This window comes from Chanodichthys erythropterus, chromosome 21, assembly GCF_024489055.1.
Source record: "Chanodichthys erythropterus isolate Z2021 chromosome 21, ASM2448905v1, whole genome shotgun sequence".
NCBI classification, from domain to species: Eukaryota; Metazoa; Chordata; class Actinopteri; order Cypriniformes; family Xenocyprididae; genus Chanodichthys; species Chanodichthys erythropterus.
Genome location: NC_090241.1, coordinates 29,530,921 through 29,557,603, shown reverse-complemented (window position 1 = coordinate 29,557,603; position 26,683 = coordinate 29,530,921). Strand labels below are relative to the sequence as shown.

Below are 26,683 nucleotides of genomic sequence, written 5' to 3'. Positions count from 1 at the left end.
GCCATTTAAGACTTCAGATTTTGCATTTGCTTTGAAAGTTCAAGAAATAACAAGGACATGATTTGAGCTTAAAAAAAAATTTATAAGGACATGTTTATATTTTTAGATGCTAGACCATTTTAACTGTATGATTTAAAAGTTCAACTGTGAGCTGAAAATAAAAACTGATATAATTTTAGTTAACTACACTATAATTTTAAATATCTGCACTAGCATGTTTTTAAAAAAAAAAATTAATTCAGCAATGATACATTCAGCTGATCTAAAGTGAAAGGAATTGTATTTCAAATAAATGCTGTTCTTTTCAAACTTTCTATTCATTAAAGAATTCAAAAAACAAAAAAAAAATTATCACGGTTTCCACAAAAATATTAAGCAGCACAATATTGATAATAATAATAATAATAATAATAATAGTAATAAAAGTTTATTGAGCACAAAATCAGCACACTAGAATGATTTCTGAAGAATCATGTGACACTGAAGACTGGAGTAATGATGCTGAAAATTCAACCTTGGGATAAATTACATTTTAAAATATATTAAAACAGAAAATAATTATTTTAAATTTTAAATAATATTTCCCATTTAAGTGTATTTTTGATCAAATAAATACAGCCCTATTGAGCATAAGAAACTTAAAAAAAAAGTTTAAAAAAAATTATCAATTTGAACGGTACATATATAAATATATATTATATATATATATATATATATACAGCTATGGAAAAAATTAAGAGACCACTCCAAGATCAGAAATCTCTTAATTTTTTCCATAGCTGTATATATACATACAGTACAGTCCAAAAGTTTGGAACCACTAAGATTTTTAATGCTTTTAAAAGAAGTTTTGTCTGCTCACCAAGGCTACATTTATTTAATTAAAAACAGTAATACTGTGAAATTTAAAATAAAATAACTGTGTACTATTTGAATATATTTCACAAAGTAATTTATTCATCTGATGCAAAGCTTAATTTTCAGCATCATTTTACTCCAGTCTTCAGTGTCACATGATCCTTCAGAAATCATTCTAATATGCTGATCTGCTGCTCAAGAAACATTTGATGTGTACAATTGTCCAAAATATTTGTGTACAATATTTTTTTTCAGGATTATTTGATGAATAGAAAGTTCAAAAGAACAGTGTTTATCTGAAATCTAATCTTTTGTAACATTATAAATGTCTTTACTGCCACTTTTGATTGATTTAATGCATCCTTGCTGAATAAAAGTATTCATTTCTTTAATTTCTTTTCAAAAAAATAAAAATAACAATTCTTACTGACCCCAAACTTTTGAACAGTAGTGTATAATGCTACAGAAGCTTTGTATTTCAGATAAATGCTGTTCTTTTGAACTTTCTATTCATCAAGGAATCCTGAAAAAAAAGTACACAACTGTTTTCAACATTGAAAATAATCATAAATGTTTCTTGAGCAGCAGATCAGCATATTAGAATGATTTCTGAAGGATCATGTGACACTGAAGACTGGAGTAACGATGCTGAAAATTCAGCTTTGCATCACAGGAATAAATTACTTTGTCAAATATATTTAAATAGTACACAGTTATTTTAAATTGTAATAACATTTCACAATATTACTGTTTTTACTGTATTTTTAATTAAATAAATGTAGCCTTGGTGAGCAGACGAAACTTCTTTTAAAAACATTAAAAATCTTAGTGGTTCCAAACTTTTGTACTGTACTGTACTGTACTGTATATATATATATATATATATATATATATATATATATATATATATATATATATATATATATATATATATATATATATATATATATATATATATATCTACCATGTAACTATATACACCATTTTTAATCACCTTTTTGCATTTTACAGTTACTGAAATGGCATTGATGTGTGAGAATACTCCATTTTAGCCTTTATGTAATTTATATTAGCCCATAAAGCTGCATGTATAACTAAATTTCTACATTTTCTGAAGAAATGTGAGTGGTGTCTGCATGCAAAATGAACCGCCAGGATGCTCAAGCATTGCAGCATATTGCTATGGGGTTTCTAAAGTGTTTAGTAGCATTTTGCTAGGGTGTTTACTCTCTGGCTCAAGTCAAAAGTGGCCACCTCCAAGCCTCTATAATATTCTGGTCCTTAGATATATCTTTGGTCCCTCCTTTAACTCAAGTAACGGAAGATAGCGAGTCACACCGCAGGACACTAATTGAAAGCGGCACATACAGACTAATGTGTCTGAAGCACTCACCTGTTTCTTTCGTCCTGGCTTTCTTCGATGGTTTGCTGGGCTCTCCTGTGCCCACTGCATTGCTTGCCAAAACTCTGAACTCATACTCCACCCAGGGGTTAAGCTCGATTACTGTAGCAGTCAGATGCGTGCCCCGCACCACCTCCGGCACTGGAACAAAACAGAACACACACATACTGTGAGACGAGCCCCCTCGTGAGCCAGCGCGGCCCCCCGCGCACTCACACAAACAAGACGCACAGCACGGGTCTCTTCGGCTCAGTGAGATAATAGGCTCCGTAGGTAAGATACAAAAACTGGGCTTATCGACAGGTGCTGTGAAAGCTGAGATAAAAATAACACCCTACAGTTCAAATTATACAGTACAATCAAGAGTAAAGTGGTCAAGGGATATAATGCAGATTAATACATGCATTTTTGTGTTATATTGTATTATATCAATTTATACAACAGTTCTTTCTGGTTCTCGAATCTGATTGGCTGAGAGCCGTGCAATCTTTTAGGCGAGAATGTAGTTATTTAGACCTGAAATATGTGAGTCATATATAAACATAGTGCCTATTTTACAATTTGTTTAGAGGCTTTCGCAGATGTTAGCTCCAGCGGCCATTCAGCGTTCATATACCCGTAGAGAACAGCTTAATCTCGGCCAGTCCTACGGGGACTTTTGAACAGTAGTTTAGTTTGTGTGTGTGTATATACATTCATACAGCCCATGGATACATTTTACTTTCATTCTATAGAAAAAAGGAGTCTCAACATTTAGCAAAACATCTCCTTTTGGATTGTTGTTCAAGCTACAGAGAAAGCAAAACTACATGTGGTAAAACCAGTCACTTTAGCAAGGCCTAAAAAAGCACAAACAAGCATCATAAAAAAAAAAAAAAAAAAAAGGTGAAAATCTCAGTACATAATAGGAGAGGAAAAAGCAGGGGGACGAAAAAGGAAACTATGCAGCAAATGTTTTGATCAGTGAAGGCTGGTTAGAAGCCCCACCTGTGCTAACAGCTTGCCAGCCGAGGGAGAAAGGGGTTCTAGCCTGGATGGTGTAGGCAGTAATTGGACTGTGATTATCAGGACCAGGCCTCCAGGAGAGAGTGGCAGTGGTATCTGTGATTTCTTCCACATGGATGCTGGTAGGGGGGCCGGGGGGACCTGAGACAGAAGACAGCCATGCAAACCAGAAACACACACACACACAGACATGTCACGCTTGTAGGTTGCACATAAACAGCCGCCTAAAGCACAGCAGTGCAGTTGGTTAAATCTGAGCTTCATGTTTTCACTGACTTAAAAGCTCTAATTAGATTATGTCTCATTTTTTATGGGTATTTTTTTGCTATAGCAGGAAAACCAGCATCATATTTTCATCCAATTGGTAAATATTTGCAATGCTTCAAGGGCTTGTTTAACAATCTGTAACACTTTATCTAGTTAGTCTTCATGATATATATTTAATATTCACTAGCTCCAGTGTGCAAAAGTAGATGATGTTCTATATATGTGTGTAAGATAAGATATATACCACATGCAAGTGTTATATGGGTTTCACAGCATTTTCACCTCTGACAATCAGGTCAGTTGCAATGGAGCTGCTGTCCACCTTGGTCTGTACAGCACATGTGTACTTCCCAGCATGCCTCAGCTGAATGTTCCGGATCATGATGTCACCTGCTGAGTGCTGCTAAAACAGAAAGATCAAAGATATGGTAATTAGTTACAGATTGGGTATTTAAATGTTTTTATGTAACTTAATTTAAGCTTTGTTTTTTTAATTTTTTTTATTTATATGTACTTACATTATACTGTTCAAAAATGTTTTTGAAACAAGTCTCTAATCTACACTAAGGCTGCATTTATTTGATCACAAAAATTCAGCAAAAACAGTAATATTGTGAAATTAATTTAATTTAATTTATTCCTGTGATGCAAAGCTTAATTTTCAGCATGATTACTCCAGTCTTCAGTCACATGATCCTTCAGAAATCATTGTAATATGATAATTTAGTGCTCAAGAAACATTACTTCTTATTATTAATGGATTTAAAGTTTAAAACATTTATTTGAAATAAAAAATCTTTTGTAACATTATAAATGTCTTTACTGTCACTTTTGTTCAATGTAATGCATTCTTGTTGTATAAAAGTATTAATTTCTTTCAAATAAAATCTTACTGACCCCAAACTTTTGAACAGTAGTACATATATTTGATGAACTTTTGGATGCACAGAAATTCTGATGACACATTTTTTTGCTTTTTTTTCCAGCTTTCTGTAAGGCTTTCTGTCTTAAATGACATGCAAAACATGTAGGTCAAACAAAAACTCTTATGTCTAGGTGGGCAGGTTTTGCTCAGAAATAGCTACAAAGTGGACCAGAGTATAAGGCGAATCAGAAATCTGGCTGTTTTTTGCTTTGGACTTTTTTTTTTCTCTATGAGTACTTAGAAGGATTTAATTGACTTAAGCAAAGGTAGGGTTTGTGGAATTAAAATTTTTCCCTTATCCATGGTATATACTTTCCCTACATTCGTCACTGAAAGTGCTGCTATTAAGATACATCACTCATATTAAATCATAGTAATCAGGCAAAATAATATAAGAGTGTCAGATATTGCTCTTAAAATAGAGCACTTCCATCTAGAAAGTTCTCCATTGCTTGTTTCTTTGGCGACGAGGTGCCTCTACAGATGACGTTGAACTAGATGACGAGAAAAGCGATCAGCCTCTCACCCCCAAAAGGAAAGGAAAAAAAAAATATCATGAACTTTTAATGAAAAGAAACGCATGTGACTGTACAAGTGCTGTAATTTATATCACTGAGTGGGAAGCTTAATTATGTTCTAGATTAATACAGAATGGGTTGTCAGTGCCTGCACACATAATGGGAAAATCTCTTATCATAAATTCACAAACTCAAAACTGTGGAATTTAATGAAAGAATTAATGTGATTTTTTTCCCCCAACAATTCAGTTGAAAGTACTTGATATGAATACATATACATATAGTACAATGTAACCAATTACAGTTATATAAATTTGCATTTATGTATGTGAAGTGTCCAGCTAGTAGACAGCATTAATTCTTAATATTTTTTAAAAAGTATTTTAAAAAGTATATTTATATATATTATTCTACACAAGGGTGGTCACTCCACATGGTGGCTGCCATGTTGAGATCACATGACCAGCTAAGATGTATATAGTTTATCTTGGTAATCCCAGTATTATCAGCAACGTTTGGCTGCGATATGAATAAACCACTGGTTTATTCATATGGGTATTTTTAATTGTGTTGTTCTTACTCCGCCAACTTTTTCAAAGTATCCTCCATGGCTGCCGAAGTGGATGAGCTGCTCGTTGAAGAACCATGTGAACTTGAGCTCCAATGAGGTGTCGTAGGACACCTGGCATGGAAGAATGATGCTCTCGCCGACGGTCACGTCCAGCGTGTTGGGAGCAGTTGTAATGACCGTTGGCTCTGGAAAACAATATATTAATGGTTACACATAAGTTTCAAAATGTACCATTATGGAACTAAAACAAGCATTGACGTCTCAAGCAACATCTCAAGCATCAATATATTGTAGTTGTACTATACTGTAATGTAAGTTTAGGGTCATAAGGTCATTTTGTTCTTTAAGAAATTGATACTTTTATACAGCAAGGATGCATTCAATTGGTCAAAGGTGACAGTAAAGACAATTAGATTGTTACAAAATGTTTTTATTTCAAATAAATTATATTCTTTTATATCTTTTATTCATCAAATAATCCTGAAAAAAGTATACAAGTGAACATGAACATGAACAAGTGTTTTAGAATGGTTTCTGAAGGACGTGACACTGGAGACTGGAGTAATGATTCAGCTTTGCATCACAGGTATAAAAAAAGTATAAATTGTAATAATATTACTGTCAGGCAATTCAAATTTTTAATATAATTAATAGCACGATATGGATCGCAAATTAATCGCACATCAAACTTGGCTGATAAATTACCCCCAAAAAGAAAATTTTAAGTCATTATTGTGTTAAATGAAAAAAGCATCAAATAGACACTACAAAAAGTAGCTTTAGAAAAAAAAAAAAATTGATTCAACATAGAATTTATTACACATTAACTTTTAGGCTTCAGCGGCCTTAAGGGTGAGTAAATTATGCCAATTTTGCGTGAACTATACCTTTAATGTTTTTTTTTTTATTATTAATATATAGAAATTAGGGCTGTCACGATATTAGATTTTTCACAACACGGTTATTGTGGCCAAAAACATCACGGTATCGATATATCGCGATATTTATAGAATCCTTGGGGATTTTTACTTTGTTTATTTAGTTTTTCTCTTTCAGGGTTGCTGCAGATTTTTTAAAGTCAAATTTAAGGCTTTTTAAGACCTGACGAAATAAAAATGAATACTAGCATAGTAGCCTATACACTATGGCTGTTTCCAATCAAATGAAATCATTATCAACAAAATCCATCTTTGCAATACAGAGGTGACACAGAATGAGAAGTGACATTAATATATTCACACAGCATTTACAATTTGTCTACATAAATTTAATTCAATATTTCACTAAATTTTTCTAATTTTAACTTTTTCATTAAAATGTCCCTTAAATATGAAACTAAACTGCCAGTAGGTGGCAGCAAGTCACTGTCTTAATGAGTGAGTGATTCAACCGATTTGTTCAAATGACTGATTCATTCAGGAACGAAGCTCGGATTCATTCGTTCTAAACGCGGATTCAGTCAGAATAACAAAAACATTTCTGTTGCTGTTCTGCTGTTCACCATTTTGAAATTTTCGTTGGCGAAATAAAGAAAAAAGCAAACAATATTAACAATACTGTGTCTGAAATAGAGCTGCAACTAACAATTATTTTTTCTGTCGACTAATCTAACGATTATTTTTATTAATTTTTTATTAATTTAGTGTTCTTTTTTTGATTAGCTAATAAATCCTTTGGATAACTTTACAAAAAATTATAAGTACAACTTCTAATATAATATTTCAACTTTTATTATTTATTTTTTTTCAACTGACTGACTTCTCATGTGATTTATGAGCTTCTATCACTTTTGACCTCTTACTGAACTCCTTTCCACAAACTGATCATAGAAATAAAAACAGTATAAATAAAAATGGCAACACTTTACAATAAGGTCTCATTTATTGACATTAATGTATTAACCAACATCAACTAACAATGAGCAATTTATTTGCTACAGTATTTATTAATCTTTGTTTATGTTAGTTAATAAAAATAGTCATTCATTGTTAGTTCATTATAGTTCACAGTGCATTAACTAATGTTAACAAATGAAATCTTATTGTTTGTGTTTAATAAGATTAAGAGAAAACTTTTATTCATTTTTATGGTAACACTTTACAATAAGTGCAACCATAATCGTACTCTCTCAATATTCAAAGTGCAAATAAGACCAATTTTTTCTTTGATACAGAGATAAGAGATGGTTACAACTACACTGCCCAGCCTAAGATAGCTTTCATATTGAGAGATATTTGTATTCATCAGAAACCTCGTTTGAATGCACGCTCGCGTTTACTTTCACTTTCACGATGGCGCATACTCTGTGAATACGGAGCGGCAGCGGCCGTTATCCAACCGAATTAAATGTTTTTCATTTAAATACAAAGCAAAACGACAGTGGAGGCGTAATGTAAACGTAGCGGTGGCATATTCTTTCCTAATCATCCTAACACTCTGTCATGGCAATATCACGAGACCACTTTTCATCTCAACAAGAAATCTCGTCACATTTTAATCTCGTGTCACACCCCTAGTGCTCGTGCATCGCAGTTGTGCTGCCGCGGTACGCCATCTTGGTTTTGCAAAGGGAACATAGGACCATTTGGCCTCTGTTTAAAGTATACCCATACTTTTGATAATCTTGGTCTAGGTTTTTGTGATAGAATAGAACTTTCTCCATTCCCAGGAGCAGAAGCCACCATTACATGAGATGAATGTAAACAATGTGACGCGTCGACGCATTTCATGCACGTCGACGTATTTTCGTAGTCGACGTAATCGATTACGTTGACGCGTCATTGCAGCACTAGTCTGAAATGTAACTCACATTGTTCATTTAACAAGTTGAAGGAACATTGCATATGGCACTTTTGCTCATGTGATATTGTAAAACAACTACCTTATACTATCTTATAATATGATATAATGACAAAAAAATTGTTGGGGCAAAAAATGCCCATGTATCTTTAATTTTGAGGGCATATAACTGTATGCATAGCTACTTAACGCTGAATAAGACGAGTAAAGAAAACGCGGTACTTAAAATAATCGCCCTTTATTTAAACATGTGAACACGGAAAATCGCTGTTAACAGGTAAATATAACATTTCCCATTCCATGACTAGTAAAATAATCGCAACCTACTCTCTGTAAAATGGCGTAATCTGCAGGGTGATGGACATGGAGCTGGGTAAAAAGGTTGATGGTATTGCCACCCTTCGCACTGACTGTAGCTAGGCAAATCCTGCGGATTGGGCTGTCTAAGGAGCCGAAAAACTCCCATACTGTCGAGCTCGGAATAGCTGCGCGCTGCGTTTTCTTCTTGTTTGACAGGCGTCAGAGCTCAACCAGGTACTGGCGCTGAAGTATTTACATGTCATGATATCATAAGCGTCCTATTCATTTTAAATATTGTGGTTATCTTCAATACCGGTATATCGTCACACCCTAAATTAACACGATATCGATATTTCATGCTTTGAATATCTCTTTGAATATTTTTTTTTATGAAATGATACTCTAAATAGAAAACTAAAACTACCAGTAGGTGGTGGTAAATGTCTAAATGATTAAGTCATTTAGTCATTCTTTCATTCAAACAGCTGATTCATTCAGGAATGAAGTAAATGGCTCTCTTTATGAATGAACCATTGAATCACTAGTTCACCCCATTGATTCGCTCAAAATGTGCTGAAAATTTCCCCCCATAACTAATTAATTAAATAAACGCATTAAATCGACAGCCCTAATATTACTGTTTTAATGTATTTTTGATCAAATAAATGTAGCCTTAGTGAACAGTAGTGTATATTTCAACTGCCATAGAAATGTCTTTCAGTTCTGTTAATGTGGGGGATTTTCAAAGAAACATAATGCGTTTAATTATGATTAATTCAATAAATCAAACAGCAATTATTTCAAATAAACTTTTTTTTTTTTTAAACATTGCTCAAATGTCAAAATAAGTTTCAGAATCCAGAGCTTAGAGCTCCATGACAGACAGCTAACAACTAACAGGGCAATATCTAGGGTGGACGGAGAGGTGAATAACCCATGAATGATCCCTGAGCTCCACCATGTGTCACTGTCTGATCTCTGCTAAGCCACTAAAGTCCCATCTGCTCTCCCAGAATGCACTTCCCTGAAAAACAGATAACACGCCACCAGTCCCGACAGGACCGGCGCCCGGCTCACTTTCTTTCCAAGTCAGTTCAGTCTGCGCAGAGGCTGGTGGCATTTCACTAGGGAACACGACAAGCACGCCTGCTCCTCCACTTTCAGAGTGAAGCCTTGTGTAGAACAGGTGCATGAGAGCAAAAATCCGCTGCAGATCCCTTTTGCGCCTCATGAGGGCGCTGTGTGTGTTCCGCTGAAGCGTCCAATGAACTACATTAAGCACGGTGAACGATACCCCAGCCGAGTGCAAATTTATGCAGAAAGCAGCCGGCACAAGCTTCAATCTATGTATGAGGATTCGATTCTGGAATTACAGGTCTCCAACACATGAAACAACCTTTCCCATCTTGACTGATATCAAACTGGAAAGGCAAAGCTAACAGGTGCAGTGCTATGGGTTTTGTTCGGAACACAATGAGGGGCCGTCGGATGAGGCTCGCTTCTTTTATTGTTTGGATGAGATCCCTCTCCGACTGTCTGTCAGATTCACACAATGGGATGACAATACGGCACTGCCTGGTATTCTACTGTCAGCTCTTAGCCTGGCAATTTAATTCAGAATTCAACAGCAGCGCCTTGAAGCCCAGAAGTGTGCATGTTACTCGCTCTTCTCCTGTAGGAACGGCACTTGTTGGAGGATTGGTTGAATAATGTACCTTTTTTTCATCCCTGATACCTTCACCACTTTCATCCTGTTCTCAGTGTAACATTTTCAGGTTATTGTTTGCCGTCTCTCGTAGTAGACGGATGTCCCACGGCTCCCTTTGTTCTTTGCCATGGAAGTGGCTTGGGGTCTACAAACAAGGCAGATTCCTCTATGGTCTATATTTAAATAAGCATCAGACTAAACTGAACAGGTGAACAATTGCCATTGTAAGTCAACGAGAAGCTATTAATACTTCCTATTATAGTTGTAATGGATGAAATGCGCCTCACTGAGGGTGTAGAGGGAATGTGCCGTTGCGCTGTTCCACAAATTTGCACTTCAGACCAGAGCCCTGAATGGTGGCAGAAAAATCTCTGAAGTGAAAGCTGAGAATTCATTCAAGGCAAAGCTGACACTGCTATCTTACTGTTGAGGTTGTAGAACTGGAGAAAATGCCTCTTATTACCCCACTCCATCATCATTTGTGACAGATTGCACAGATAACCTCGTTTAAAAGACCTGACGCCCTCAAGCTCTCGTCGGCATAATCTGAGTGATATCCTTCTTGCATAATACCTTGTTACGGTTACTGTCTGTCATTAAAGCTGTCGAAAGAAGACGAGACCCTATACGTTAACAGCGGCAATCTGTGGAAGCTTTCCGACCGATCCCATCACTTTCCTGTAGGAGCTTTGAAGAGAAACGTCAATGACCTCAAAAATGTGTTCACACTCTTGAATTAATGCAGCTCCATCCGTATTGCTGCTTCATAGTGACAGAAAGAAGGTGATGGGAACGGAACGATACTATTACACAATGACCAAACATGATTTAATTGTCTGTAGAAGCACTGTGGAGCCAGACTACACATTATTCTTCTGTCTCAAATATTTCTACTTGAATTTTGCAGTCTCATATGGGTCAAGTGTTCTGGGAGGCTCACAATGATCTGGCACAAAAGCAAAAGAGCAAAGTCAATGTGCAAATCTGTGCGACAGGCCCCTGTTGAGGCTAGTGTCAAGAAATCAAACTCAAACAAGGTCAAACTATTGGCAAATACACCTATGACCTTGTCATTTATTTTAAATAAGATTTTTCTGTAGGTATGTTACACCTATTATATGATAGCAATGTGTACAAGAAGTTCTGTAAATTAATTACATATACTATACTATATAAAACTATAATAAAATACTACTATATATAATAATATTAATAATGTATCATCTATATTAACTTTTTTTTTATTTTTTTTTAACAAATTAATGTCGTTGCAACAGCATATCAAGACAATATACAGAAATTCCCTTAGCAAGAGTGGTACAGACATTGTCAAATTCTGTAAAATTCTAATTAGGAATAAAAATATGCAATTATATAAATTTTAAAGTAGAAAGTATGTTCAACTTGCTTTTCCTCTGCAATAAAATATGAACTGAAGCAAACTCAAAACTTTCCCTCAAAACTTTCCCTCATGCAGCACTGATGAAACTAGATAAAACAACTATATGTTTTCCAGTCATTCAGTGTGTTTTATGAGAAACTCTAAGCTGCCATCAAAACATTGTGTTCCACAGAGGGAATAACAAAACTCAAAAGACAAAAAATAGGACAAAACCCAAACTACATCACTGGAGAGAAAACTGACTGTCCACATAATGTATATGAATTAACTTCGAAATTGTATAGGAACCCAAAATGTGTTTTATAGTGAAATATATAGATTTAGCATTTTTATTTTGGCCTTTTTTGCCATTTTTATTTATACAATGGAGAGAAAAGAAGGGAACGGGATCACAAAATCACAAGTTTCATTCGCATGATTACCACTGCGCCTACAAAATAATAGACATGATTCAACAAAAAAATCTATACCATACTAAAATCTGTTATATATCTGTCCCCATTCTCAATGCCTTTTTTTCTCTCCTCATGCACACTCTAAAAGCAGTTTAGAAATGACCAGGGCTCCTTATCTTCACTCCAATACCTCTGCAAAATCGCACCAAAAGAAAGCTGACAAAAAGCCTGACCACTGCAACCTCTTCCAATTGAGTTTCCACCCTCCGCGATAACCTTGCGGATCTTGCAATCCCCCTTTTTGAAGCTCGTACTCAGACAACACGGGTCGAAAACATCACAAAGTAATAATTGAAATAGAGCATCTTGGATTTATGCGCAATCTATGATAGCTTTAGTCCTTTTTCAAAAGAGACGTGGGGAAAGTTCCACAAAATCACAATTATAAAAGCATTTAATGAACATCACTGAAAGCAAAATAAATATATATATTTTTTTAATTATTTATAATTACTTTGTAATTATAAATTTATAATATAATATAAAACACTTTAAAAAAAAAAAAAGAATAAGTAGTAAAGTAACAGGTATAAATGTGTACTGTAAATTAATAATTTATAAGTATGTTTTTTACTGTTTTTTGTTAAGTATAACAATGAGCAATATATTATACTACTATATTATAATTGTTATACCAAAATGCATTTAAAAAAATTCAACCACAGTTTTAAGTTATTTTTTGATTATGTTTAATGTGTGCACTGCAACTTTAAGAGATGATGCTGGTGGGATAATTGTGTACGTCGCATGCAACAGCGAAGCAACTCATTATGAGAATGATCTTTCACCAACTCTGATATCATTGTCCAACATCCAAACACATGATTTGATCCTCAGTTAATCTCTGTCCAGCAAAACTAATTTCTAATTAAGACTAATTAATCTGGGTAATATCCTCTCAGCGTTCTGATGATTGGGACATCAGCAGGGCTGACACAATGCTCGATTTCCAACCGCTGTTTGCTGGGAGGGTTTACATGCAACATATCCAGTGGGAATCTAATGTGACAGGTATTTTTCAGCCCTCATATCACCGCAGTCAATTTAAATAAACTACTGTCATCTCCCATAAGGGCTACGGCAGACGCTGATGTACACAGGCAAACCAGGTTTCCACACCTAAATGAAATTGCAGATGTAAATGTCCCTGTCTTAGTCTCAGCACCTTATTGATACTGACAGTAAGGTGCTAGATCATATAGGGCAACACTTGTACGTCAGCGAGGATGCAGCCACGCACGGCTCGTGCATTTGAGAGTAAACGCTCAGGGTGGGTGTCAAATAGACGCCCGTGACACTCTCTCTGAAATATAAATCTGAAGATAATCGTGCAATTCATCCAGATAAAAAAAAAAGATGCATCCTTCTCCGCAGGCTGATTGATAACCAATTTAATGGGCCGCTCCCCATCCTCAGACGCATTACAAAGTGTCTGGATAAATGTCATCAATAATGACAGAGCGGACATGTTTGAGGACCGTGTTAATGAAGAGAAATAATGGAATAAAAGGTGCGAGATGACGTGAGGAACAAATAGCACGCACAGGGCAGACGGTGCCTCTAAGTAATGAGGCAGGCTGAGGGCCAATCACCATCCTGTTAGACTCTTTTTTTTTTTTTTTTTACTTCAGTTTGAGTTGAAAGAACAGTTATTGCTTTAGTGTGAAATCCAAGTTCAGCAAATGAGAAATAAAACATCCTTTCAAGAGATAATTCTGTTTTTAGAGACGGATAATAATAATTATGAGCCTGCTTTTCAACCTTTACGGTGTGAAATGATCTGTGGAGTTTCATTCTTGAATTAATATCTCCAGATTAAAGAATTCCACTCTTGATTAATTAAATATGTCAGTGTTAGAAAGTGAAAAACCATGTGACTGTACAACAGGCGCACTGATGACAAAAAAGGGTCTTTCGATGAAAGCATGGAGCGGAGACTCAACATAAAAGACTTATAAGATACTCATCCATCTCTTTCTCTCTGTCTAAGCTTCTCTGACCGCATATATATATCATCTATAATGCAAGTAATGTATTTTTAAATTATTAACCAGCCTATGGGAATACAGACAAATTAAGATTTTACAAGTAACTGGCAGAGAAAACAAACGATTTGTCTGCATTAACAAATATCTGATTTATGGTAGACAATATAGACTAAATTATTTTTAACACCATAAGTAAAAAAAGAAGAGAAGAAAGAGAAGTGAGAAGATGAGAAGAAGAGAAGTTCAACACTCTTTTAACAATGCAAAAAGAAAAAAAAAAGAAAAGAAAAATTAAACTCTATTGTGCCATTTATCTAAAGTCATCTTGGTAACACTTTACACTAAGGTTCATATAATAACATTAGATAATGTATTAACTAACATGAACTAACCATGAGCAATACATTTGTTACTGTATTTGTTAATCTTTGTTAATGTTAATGAAAATACAGCAGTTCATAGTTTGTTCAAGTTAGTTCACAGTACATTAACTAATGTTGACAAATACAACTCTTGATTTTAATAATGTATTAGTAAATGCTGAAATAAACATTAACAATGGTAATAAATGGTAATAAATGCTGTAGAAGTGCAGTTCATTTTTAGTTCATGTAAACTAATGAACCTTATTGCAAAGTGTTACCGTCTTTGCATATTAGTATGGTTGAATTGGATCATCGAAGGTCAGCAGCAAATACATTAGTAAATAAAGTGAGATTAAATACATTAAGTACATTTGATACTTTAGATGCAAAAACCTCAAAGTCCATCTGACATTTTTTCTTGTAAATATTTTATCAGGCTCCTATGTTTAGGTTCAGTAATTTCACTTTCATGGCAATGAAAAGGTTATCAGTTATTGAAATGCCTTATTTTCAAAAATGTCACTTTAGTCAATTCATTGGTATTTAACAAATTTGATTGTGTTTTGCTGCAAAACCAGCCAAAGACCACCTCTTTGGACAATAAGCCATAGTAAACAGTTGCAAAATCACTAAAGGAAACATTGCAAACGATGAAAGCAGAATTCAAAATGTAACTGATCCACACAGTAGGGGGAGCTGTGATGCAAGCTGTTCTTTAATGTAGGTTAATAACGCAGCACACAAAACACTGTTGTGTTTACATGCTACTCGAGAAATCCTGTCATTGCCACTTTAACGATTTTCTTTACACGCACACTATCATTCATTTTGAAATCATATGATTCAATTTGTGTCTTCTAATTGGTTCTGTGGACTTAGAGGCTTTTGCTGACAAAGGGAAGTGGCGTTTAGCAGTTTCTGTCAACGAACCTGTATTTCTGAATGGGCTGACGATGGGATTTAGCAGATTTGAAACGAAAGTATTTGATGAACATATACTATGTGCAGAGAGCATTCGTTCAATAACGTTATCTCATTTTTCACGCAGGTGGCGTTTAGTGGCTTTTGCATCTTCATTTGTATTACCTAACATATTTAATTATTGCAGGTTTTTGTAATATTCTGAGTTTGAATTTTACTGTTTTTATTCATTTTGAGGAATAATGAATCTATTTTTGTGCAGGCGTGATGAGTTAATGTATGCTCACATTTAATCTAGAACTACAATAACCATCATGTTTACACAGCGCACACAACACCTCTGCACTTATTCACAATTTCTCTCAACATGGGGACCGGAGAGCTGTCAGTCAATAAATGTGACAACAAAGTAGCTTGTGTTACTTATTTGAAAATATAAATCACATATTTTGTTGCAAATTTAAAAGTAATGTGATTAATTTACCAGGTGCTTAAAAAAGTATCTGATTACGTAACCTACATTACTTGTAATGCGTTACCCCCAACACTGATTATGATTGTATATTATGATATAATTGGATTTGTGATTATGTTAATAGATGTTGAATGACAGAACTGGTATCATCTGAATCAGCAGGTTCTCATTTTTATATATATATATATATACACATAACATCCATGCAAGCTTTTCATCTACATGAAAAAAAAAGTCAGGCATATCATTCCTGACCAGATGGTGTGGGTTGTATCACTTATCATAATTGAAACCATACGTGACTAAAAATGATGGATGGACGGATGGATTTAGTTTAGGTTTAAGTAGCAGATTTTTAAACAAATTTATCACAGGCATATTACGTTAGGGGAAATATTATACAAAAAAAATAAGGACAAACACACACACACCCAAAAAAAAAACAAAAAAACACACAAAAAGTGTTCACTGTTCTCCCCAATGGACACAATTTACACCAAGCAGCCTTATGGATAATCTCTAAATATAGAGGAAACAGCCATGTTAAAGAATAATGATATGACTCATGCAAAAGACATTTGCATTTGCATCTTAAAAAAGGGCAAATGAAACAATCAAAGCGGTCACTATAGCAACCACTAAAAGGAGAACTACCTCCAAGGTGCTTTATTAGAAAGCTGTTGAGATGGTGTCTGAAGGCCTCAGAGATGACGGCGTGCAGACGGAAACAAAAATGGATCGGACCTTTAAGCAAACTTGACAACACGCTCAGTCACAACAGATTTGTTTTTATGTTGGACTGTTTTTGGGGGTAGAAAACTGCATTAAACTTTAAAACAAGAACAAACACATGGAGTTTGGACTATGCAATCTCATTAGTATTTGCATGTGTTCAAACATTACACATGCTTTTTGTTCGGGCAGATACTTATTTGTACAACATCAATATATATATATATATATATATATATATATATATATATATATATATATATATATATATATATATATATATATATATATATATATAAACTAGCTGGAACTGAAATAACTTTTTTTTTTTTTTTTTTTTTTAGCGAAAAACATTATCAATAGAAAATATTTGAGAAAAAAGTTCACTATATAAATTTCCATGACTTCTTAATATTTTATTAATTTCAATGTCTTTTATATATTTTTTTCCATTGCAGAATGGAATGAAGTATCTTAAATATCAAAGCAGGTAAACAAGCTTAAAATAAATATAAAGGCATTAAACATTTAATGAATCTTAATTTTCACATAAACAATAAAATAAAAAGCTTTATTTTGTCTCTAAAGTTGTATTCACAAAAAATAACTGATATTTCAGAAGCTATCCATTCAGTATGTTGACTGATTCAATTTTTGCAGAACATAAGGTTTTAGCTTTGCTCTAATGATGTCTACAGTAGTTTTGACTGTACGGTATAAGTATTGATGTTCTTTGCTGATGCAGCATGTGTATGCCCTTCTGACATCCTAATGGAAAGAAAATGGACATTGACATATAGCTGCCAGTGGTGTATCACTTCTTTTGACATCTTTGGCAAGTGAAAAGTGCCCAGCCTCATTGCATCTATCTATCAATCGTGTTTAAGGTTCTCTGCCCCAGTCCATCTATCTATAAATACCATTTACTCATACCACATTCCCCCTGCGTCATGTCAATAAGTTGATAACATAATACATACGAATATAAAATGAAGGGGACTCAATATTTATTGAGTTTTTGATGGATCTCCCCTTGAAACGCAATGATTTAGGGTTTCAATGCCTGACAAAGGTTAATGAAGTAAAATCTCACACTTAAGGCACAAGAAACCCTGAAGTTTGAGAAATTATTCACTTCTAAAACAACTTGAGTAAGGCGATAAATATGGATCTTTTTATAGACATGTACTTTTGCTTTTTTCAGGATTACATTAAAATGAGCCTTCTGAATGTTTGTTAAGGACACCCATTTTAAAGACTTTCTTTAAAATGGTTGGAAAGCAAGTGCTTTTGGTAGCTGTGCTGAAAAAGGCTGCATGGTTTTATTTCAGCGAGTATGATGTGTAAAGCTAAAATATACTTAAAACTATTTTGTGTATGATCTGCCACAATACTAGTGTGTTGTGGAGTGGTGGCCAAAATGCTGCTATATATACAATGAATATGGAAAAAACTACGAATATGAAAGAAAAGCCCAATTTTCCCTGAGGAGTTTAGGTAAATTTGTTTTACAGTGTGATTTTATTCCTCAGAACAAATTACCCACTGTTCTTCAGCTACATTGGGCGACCTCTCAGAAATCTAATCCTTACTAGATAGGAATGTCTGTGATTTTGGTATATTTTTTCACAGTGCTTCTCATTTATTTTGACCTTCACTGAATACTGTAACTACAGCTACATTTGTAGTCGTGCTACCTGGTTCACCTTCATTATGAATTTTTGCCAACTTTTTGGTCAAATAACAGTTGGTGGTTCAAGTACTGCTGGCATCCAATCCAATTTAAAAAGAGAATTAAATCAAACAGGAGATTCTAGACTGTTCAAAACAGCCATAATTAATACATTACCTTAATGCATAATGTTATAATTAATCACATATGTGATTTAATTCAGTTTGTTTCAATGGGTTTACTTTCTGTATAAGCCTACATCCAGACAGAAGACACTCCCATCTACAGGGTTTTGCAAAAAAAAAAAAAGAACTGAAGAATAAGCCCTTTTTAAATGAATATGTTGGAAGTGGAATTGGAATTTTAACTAAATGTTTTTGAATGTCAATTCAGTTTAATTCTATTTCCTTACATTCATCCAGTTTGTTACCTAAATTCTAATTCTAACTGGGATTTCAAAGGCATTCTCAATTAAATTCTGTATTGCACAACCTTGCCCATCTTGATAAAAACATAAGATCCCAATTCCAACTGAATCTATATATGAAATCAGAGGAGCCCGTGTTATTAATCATAACTTGCATGCTGTTTAGAAAACTAATTTGCCCAAATATTGCTCAAGAGAAAGAGGAAGGAACAGAGAGCGATGAGGGAGGTAAAACACACACGTTGCAGAGGGTATGGAGACCTACACTGAGTTGTGCTTACATCCTGAAATTCCCCGCAGCCTTAGAACACTCCTAAGTGAACATGCTCAGCACTGCACACCCACCTCTCATTCATATTTAATACAGCATAATAACTCACTGCTCCAGTGACTCAACACAAGTGTGATCTGGGTCCCTCCGGGTTCCCCATGCTAGTGTTCTGACACTACACTCCTTCATCTCATTAGGAAATAAAAGGATTCCACTTGGCTAAGATCAGATAGCCTTGGAAGGTATATTCTACTTAGACATAATACAGATAAGCATACTGAAAAGATGTTGTAATGCAATGCAGAATGTCCTATACACGCTAAGAAACATAGGTTCTTTATTGGCATTATTGGCTACATAAAAAATTGCCATTGTACAAAGGTTCTTATAGTGGAAAAAAGTTCTTAAATTATTAAAATGTTCGGTTGCACTTTATTTTACAGTACATGCACTTACATGTACTTACAGTGTACTTATCTACGAAAGTACTAGGTAATACAAGATAACTTCATGGGTTAAGGTAAGGTTAAGGGGTCGGTTCAGGGTTAGTATCCTAGTTATTACACAATTATTGTAATTACTATAATAATTACAACGTACATTGGGAACAGGACTGTAAAATAAAGTGCTAATAAAATGTTTTTTACACTTAAAAAAAGTGGTTATTTTAAAGGTGCCCTTGATTCAAAAATTGAATTTACCTCAGCATAGTTAAATAACAAGAGTTCAGAACATGAAAAAGACATACAGTGAGTCTCAAACTCCATCGTTTCCTCCTTCTTATATAAATCTCATTTGTTTAAAAGACCTCAGAAGAACAGGCGAATCTCAACATAACACCAACTGTTATGTAACAGTCGGGGTGTACGCCCCCAATATTTGCATATGCCAGCCCATGTTCCCAACATTATGAAAGGCATTAGACAAGGGCAGAATGTCTGGATCTGTGCACAGCTGAATCAACAGACTAGGTAAGCAAGCTAGGACAATAGCAAAAAATGGCAGATGGAGCAATAATAACTGACATGATCCATGATAACATAATATTTTTAGTGATATTTGTAAATTGTCTTTCTAAATGTTTCGTTAGCATGTTACTAATGTACTGTTAAATGTGGTTAAAGTTACCATCGTTTCTTACTGTATTCACGGAGACAAGAGCCGTCGTTATTTTCATTTATAAACACCTGCAGTCTGTATAATTCATAAACACAACTTCATTCTTTATAAATCTCTCCAACAGTGTAGCATTAGCTGTTAGCCACGGAGCACCATCAAACTCATTCAAAATCAATGTAAACATCAAAATAAACACTGTACTTACGCGATTAGACATGCTGCATGACGAACACTTTGTAAAGATCCATTTTGAGGGTTATATTAGCTGTTTGAACTTTTTTTTATGTTGTTTAGGGCAAGCCCGAGCTCTTTGGGCGTGGAGCACCCGATTTAAAGGGTCACACACCCTGAATCGGCTCATTTCTAATTATGCCCCAAAATAGGCAGTTAAAAAAATCTATGGGGTATTTTGAGCTGAAACTTCACAGACACATTCAGGGGACACCTTAGACTTATATTACATCTTTTTAAAAAAAGAACTTTAAGAACTGTTCACTGAAAGGTTCTTTAAGGAACCAAAAATGGATCTTGGAGGAAGTTTTCATTGTTCCTGTAACTATTGGTAGAAGTACCTGCTTTTTAGCATGTTCACACCACAGAAACGGAGAATTATTTTAGTTATAGTTTGGGCACCTCTTTCAGAGTAGGGTCTAACCCAGCACAATTGAAACTACCAGCGACGAAGGTGTACACTGATTGGCAGATTGCCACTGCATTGTAAACACACAGCTTATAGCCTATGTATTTACTCAAATAACTAACACCACAAATGTGGAATACAGCGATAGATGGACCAACGCTAAAGTCCAGGCACTTCTCAACCTTTACACTAAGAAGGAAATCTAACACAACTTTGAAGGGACCAAGTGAACTATGATTATGTATTTCTGCTCAGCTAGTGACATTAGCCATCACCACATGGCGAACACTATAATACTTTTTCGTAAACCGTTTACTTACTTTGTTTAACAGTTGTATCTAATGATGTATTGATGAAGAATGAAGATGGAGAATGGGAGCGCTGCTCAGGCTGGCGTTCTCAGCGCCTTCAAAATAAAAGTCTCGCATAACAACCATATCGGCAGGACGTAAGCGATAGCTTACATCACTTTAGAGTTCCTACTAGTGGTGCAAATGCAACCAGGAAAATGGCCCTAGGGGAAAATTTAGTTCTCTGAGGACCACCCTGGTGGCTAGTTCCTATAACTGAGTTCCTACCAGGTCCTAAAGCCCCTAATGGCATCACCGTGAAACCCGCCTTGTGGAACCTTTATTTTTAAAAGTTAATCAAACCAAATAATCCATTAAATATATGTCAGAAGAGGCTACAGTCTCCAAAATAACTGAATTCAAGCAAATACCTTTAACAAGCAGGTTCCCTGAGCTGCTGGCTTCACCAAACTGATTACGGGCGACACACGTGTATGTGCCAGCGTCCGATTTGGTGGTGTTGGATATCCGAAGGCTTCCACTCTCCAATATAGCAGTTCTGCAAGGCAAACATACACACATGATAATATTACTTCAGAGTGCTTCTGTTACTTCAAGCCAGCAATCAACAAAAGCAATTTATTTTTTGACAGGATAAAAGTACAAGGACAGGTTTTGCAGCTATTTAAGACTTGAGACTTCTGAAGAGATTTTAAGTGTGTGATGCAAGATGATCTAGACATTCTAACAGAGACCATCTCAGTAAAAAGAGTGCAATTTCAGGACAGTTTTAAAGATTTTTCAGCCTTTGCACATCGCTATGAAACTTTGTCTTGTCAGATCTCAAACCCCCACCTTCAACACACACTGCTGTCAACATGTTTTTAAGCGGAATAAGAGTGGTGATGAAAAATTTTTTTTTTTGTTTGTTTTTTTTACAATGCTGTTTTAATGCTGCCAGGATATCTTCCATTGGCCATTTAGAATAATATATTCCCTTTTATACTCAAATATTGATCCTTGAACCAGAATCAAACCAATGTAAATTTGAACACCTGTTTTTATGTAGGTCAATGGAAAAATCAGTTAAAATATTCAAATACAAAATGATCTTTAAACCTTGTAGTGCATACACACATAAAAGGGTCTTAAAAAACATCCTCAAAGATAAAACGCATGATGTGGAGACCTTGAGGATGAAGGAGAAAAATAGGGAGTGCTTCATTAATTCATGATGGCATTTTAATTATTCTAGCCACGACACTCAAGAATGAGTGAGCCATAAGCAAGTTATACATGATAATGTTAGTGTGTGAAAAGACAAAAAAAAAAAAAGAGAGAAAACGTGAGAGGGGAAAACAGGAGAAAAAAACAACAACATGGTGCCATATTATAGATGGTACTATTTTGAAAAGCTGTGATAGCTTAGGGGAAGGGATGTTTAATTGGTGTGGACAAAACATTGAATATAAATAATCCAATTCCACAAACTGTGGATTTCATTAATGACTCTGGGAGGACCCCAATAAAAAATATATTTCTAATTAACACAGCTGAAGTGTGTCAAATGTAATGATAATATGGTGAACAGAACATACTGTAAAAGAAAGAAAGACAATAATGGTCCTAAAACACACAATGGTGAGATATGTTGTTTTCTGTACACAGGTACATACCAACGCTATCTCACAACCAATTCGTACAGTATATTACAAGGTGGCTAATTCTTATGACCCAACCCGATCTCACGGCAATTCGTACGTATTTTACGAGGTGGCTAAATCGTATGAATTCATACGACCTCATTCGTACTAATTCATAAATTTTTTTGCTAAATCGTATGTATTTTACGAGTTGATAAATTCGTATGAATTCATATGAATGACCTACCCCAAACCCCGCCCCTAAACCTAACCGTCACTGGGGTTTAGACAAATCGTACGAATTCAAACGAGTGAGGTCGTATGAATTTATACGAAATAGCCACCTCGTAGAATAAGTACGAATTGGTCGTGAGATAGCGTTGTATGACCTCACTAGTACGAATTTGTATGATTTGTCTAAATCTCAGTGACGGGTAGTTTTAGGGACGGGGTTAGGTGTAGGTCATTTGTATAAATTCATACGAATTGAGTGAGGTCATACGCATTCGTATGAATGATCGGTTTGGTACAAACACATATTTCAGCTTCACCCATCAATAACAGGAGCATAAAATCAAACATACACTCAAACATGCACGTCAATATCATACACTCATTTTCAGTAGAAACGGGGGTGATTTTCCATGTGGCAATGACAAAAAATGTCAAACGGCACTAGTAAAATGTGTTAACTGAGTATGAAGAACTTGACTAGCCTGCACAAAGCCCAGACATGAACTCCACTGAACACCTTCGGGATGAATTGGAACATCAGTGCTTGACCTCAGCGCCAGAGAAAATCCCTGCAGTCATGTTCCAACAGTCTAGTGGAAAACCTTCAGCGTCTGTCACACATCTTTTACCTTAGTGGAAAATTTACCAACAATCCTAAAGTACTGTAATTTATTTTATTGGAGAAATCTGAGAACTTCATATGGTGAAACATTCATCTCATTCATATATTTTTATTTGCTGAATATACTGTAAGAATGTTTTAATGATTTAAAAACAAGTTTCTTATGTTCAAAATACAATTTAACATAATTTTTCTTTTTATTTCAATAGATTTTTAATGTAATTTTATTCATGTGATGGCAAAGCTGTATTTTCAGCTGCCATTCCTCCAATTAGAAATATGCTAATATGGAGCTCAAGAAACAGTACTTATTAATGTTCAGTTGCTGCTTAATATTTTGTGGAAAACATTTGACCACTTTTGATCAATTTAATGCATCCTTCCTGAATAAAAGTTTAAAATCTAACCCTGAACTTTTGAATGGCAGTGCATATATATTCACAGACCGGAAGGTCTCACAATTGCAGGTCACAACAAAGCAGGTAAAATACAGTTTATCAGAGATAAAGGTGAAATTTTCCCCTTCTTTTTCTTTCTTCCTCATTCCTCCGTTATGCACCCTACCTCCAGAGACTACCAACAAATAGGCCAGCACATTGTCTTATCTAGATCAAGGAATGACCTGCTTTTATGCAGCTCTCCAGCTGTTCGTGATGTTTTATGAGTTATGGTATACATTTGTTTTCCCATCTCCTTATAACACTACTCTCCCTGTCTCTTCCCACCTTTAGACAATTCTTTCAGGTATACAAGGATAAATATTTTGACATGCGGAGGATGTGCATGGATTTCAGATTCTGGTGTCAGAAAATAAAGTTAGGCCACAAGCAATGAATAAACTCAATTGTTTCTCCTAGACAGCAATTCCAGGAGAAAGATTTCTCAGAATTTTATTATGAGAATGTATGGTTACACTTTATTTCGATGGTCCACTTCAGACATTCTACTAATTATAAGTAACTACATGTCAACTAACTCTTGTTAGAGTATTAGTAGACTGTTAGGTCAGGGTTATGTGATAGGGTTTGGGTTAGAAGAACAAGTTGACGAGTTCGTTGAAATGTTGCAAAGTTACTTAAAGTTATAGAATAAAGTCTAAAGTGGACCATCAAAATAAAGTGTTCCCAAAAGGAATATTACACGGTTCCTGTAAAATTGCAGAAGAGTTCTCAAAAATATACCAAATTGTGCTCAGGTTTGCCAGGATCCCTGCAATCAAAAGACAGAGATCTCAATATGAACTCAAACATTTCTCATCAAATTACCATCAAAAGATCAAATATGAGCTTTGCCATTCACATACTTTTTTTATTCTATTAAATGTGTTTAAAATGAGTTTTCTGCCAATAAATGTATCTAAAGAGTTGCTCAACTGTCTAATAAAACACATAATATATTAAAGCGTCTTTGGTGTCTCCTTGGTTTCTACGGAATTAAATCTGGAAATCGAGGGTAATGCGGGTATGATGGCATTGAAAGGTGACGCACTGACACGGGCCATTACATTGGTTAAAATAGCTGATTTCTCTGGATTTAAAACATTGTTGGAAACATTTTAATCCTTAAATCTTACATATTGCACCTTTAACCAGTATAAAGCAGTGTGAAAATTCATAAGCTGACCTTTCAGCAGAGTAAGCAAACCTGACGGACTCATTCTGACATTGATGGATTCAAACAGAGGAGACTCCTAAGGTTGGTGAGACAGTCTGTGGTCTTGAACATACTTGGAGAGCACATCTATTCTTGGACAGGCACACCAGTCCCTCTATCCAGTCTGAGCGGGCGAAGATCTATCAATAATTCACCAGCGAGATGAACCTGAGTGCTGGTCTCCTCATCTCCCATTCGTAACAGCTAATAAGGACAGCTGTAAATCTCCTACCAGAGTACAAGCCTGTATGACACAGCACTGCTGAGCAGCTTAAAGAGAGGCACTATGTTGCAGGGAATTCTCAAATCACCCCAGAAGTGTGCTTAGAGTTGGTACAAAGACAACTATGCTACAGAGGCAAAAGCGAGCTATTATGAGCTTTTATGATTTGCAGGGAAAGACAGATCGGAGACATGAATAAGATTCATCATGTAGGAGCTTTCCTCTGAAAATCATAAACTGGACAGTGTGTGCTAAATGCTTGTTGCCTCTTCTGGCTGTTGTCTGGCAAAAAGCCTCTGCCAAAAACCTCTGTGAATTGACTTAAATCACTAGTGAATTGGTTAATGCACCTCTCCTGTGTCCCTTTTTATTTATTTATTTTTTTTTGTGAATGTAAGAATTGGACAAAAGGCATAATTCTGAAAATCTTGTAGGAGTGGAGGAACATGACCTTAATATCTGTTAGTATATTCTTTTTCATTTCAAAACATTTGCTCCGGAAATGGAAGCATGAGTGGAATAATAAAAATTCTGTTGACTTTGCTGAGGCATTTTCAGTCTGAGCACATCACTTAATAAACTTCAACAAGCTCTTAAACTCGCTCTTCAGAATTTCATCCACTTAACGCTAGGTCAAATAGAACAGAGGTACAAGGTGAAGTAAAAATGTTTGTGGTTTTAAGACAACAATTCCAAAAGGGATGTAATTATTTTTCTGTAAAAAAAAAAAAAAAAATCATTCACCACCACACCTTCATCAACACTGAGGAAATCATGACTATGTAGCAAGAGTTCCATCTCTCTTTTTGCAAATAAACAATCATTAGCCATTTTGTTTGGCCATTACAGCTCAAAATCAATCAATCAAAATCAATCAATCAATCAGATCTCTGATTATTATTTTTATATTTTACATTTATATTATTTATAAATTATTTTATTTATTTTAAATTTTAGATGAACTACAATATACTGGATAAATAAGAATAAAATAAAAGTGGAATTTGTGAATGAATCGGTGTCTCAATATAGTCAATTCATTTGAGCGAATGACTCAGTTGTTACTCACAATGTCACCACCAGTGTTGGGGGTAACAAATTACAAATAATGTGAGTAATCCGATTACTTTTTTTCAAAGTAACTAAAGTAATGCATTACTTTTAAATTTACTGTTACCTCTCTTGTCCCCATGTTGAG

General features: G+C 35.0%; 1 protein-coding gene across 1 annotated transcript in view; it reads right to left on the bottom strand.

Annotated features, from left to right (window-relative positions):
* The window catches only part of cntn4 (contactin 4), a 126,206-nt gene that overhangs the window by 10,967 nt on the left and 88,556 nt on the right, over nucleotides 1–26,683 (bottom strand). Inside the window, exons 13-17 of the mRNA XM_067372625.1 lie at nucleotides 21,542–21,669; nucleotides 5,556–5,731; nucleotides 3,815–3,935; nucleotides 3,248–3,406; nucleotides 2,252–2,401 (exon numbers count right to left, since the gene is read on the bottom strand). Of these exons, the coding sequence (XP_067228726.1) occupies nucleotides 2,252–2,401; nucleotides 3,248–3,406; nucleotides 3,815–3,935; nucleotides 5,556–5,731; nucleotides 21,542–21,669 (734 nt within the window). The remainder of the gene's footprint in view (nucleotides 1–2,251; nucleotides 2,402–3,247; nucleotides 3,407–3,814; nucleotides 3,936–5,555; nucleotides 5,732–21,541; nucleotides 21,670–26,683) is intronic.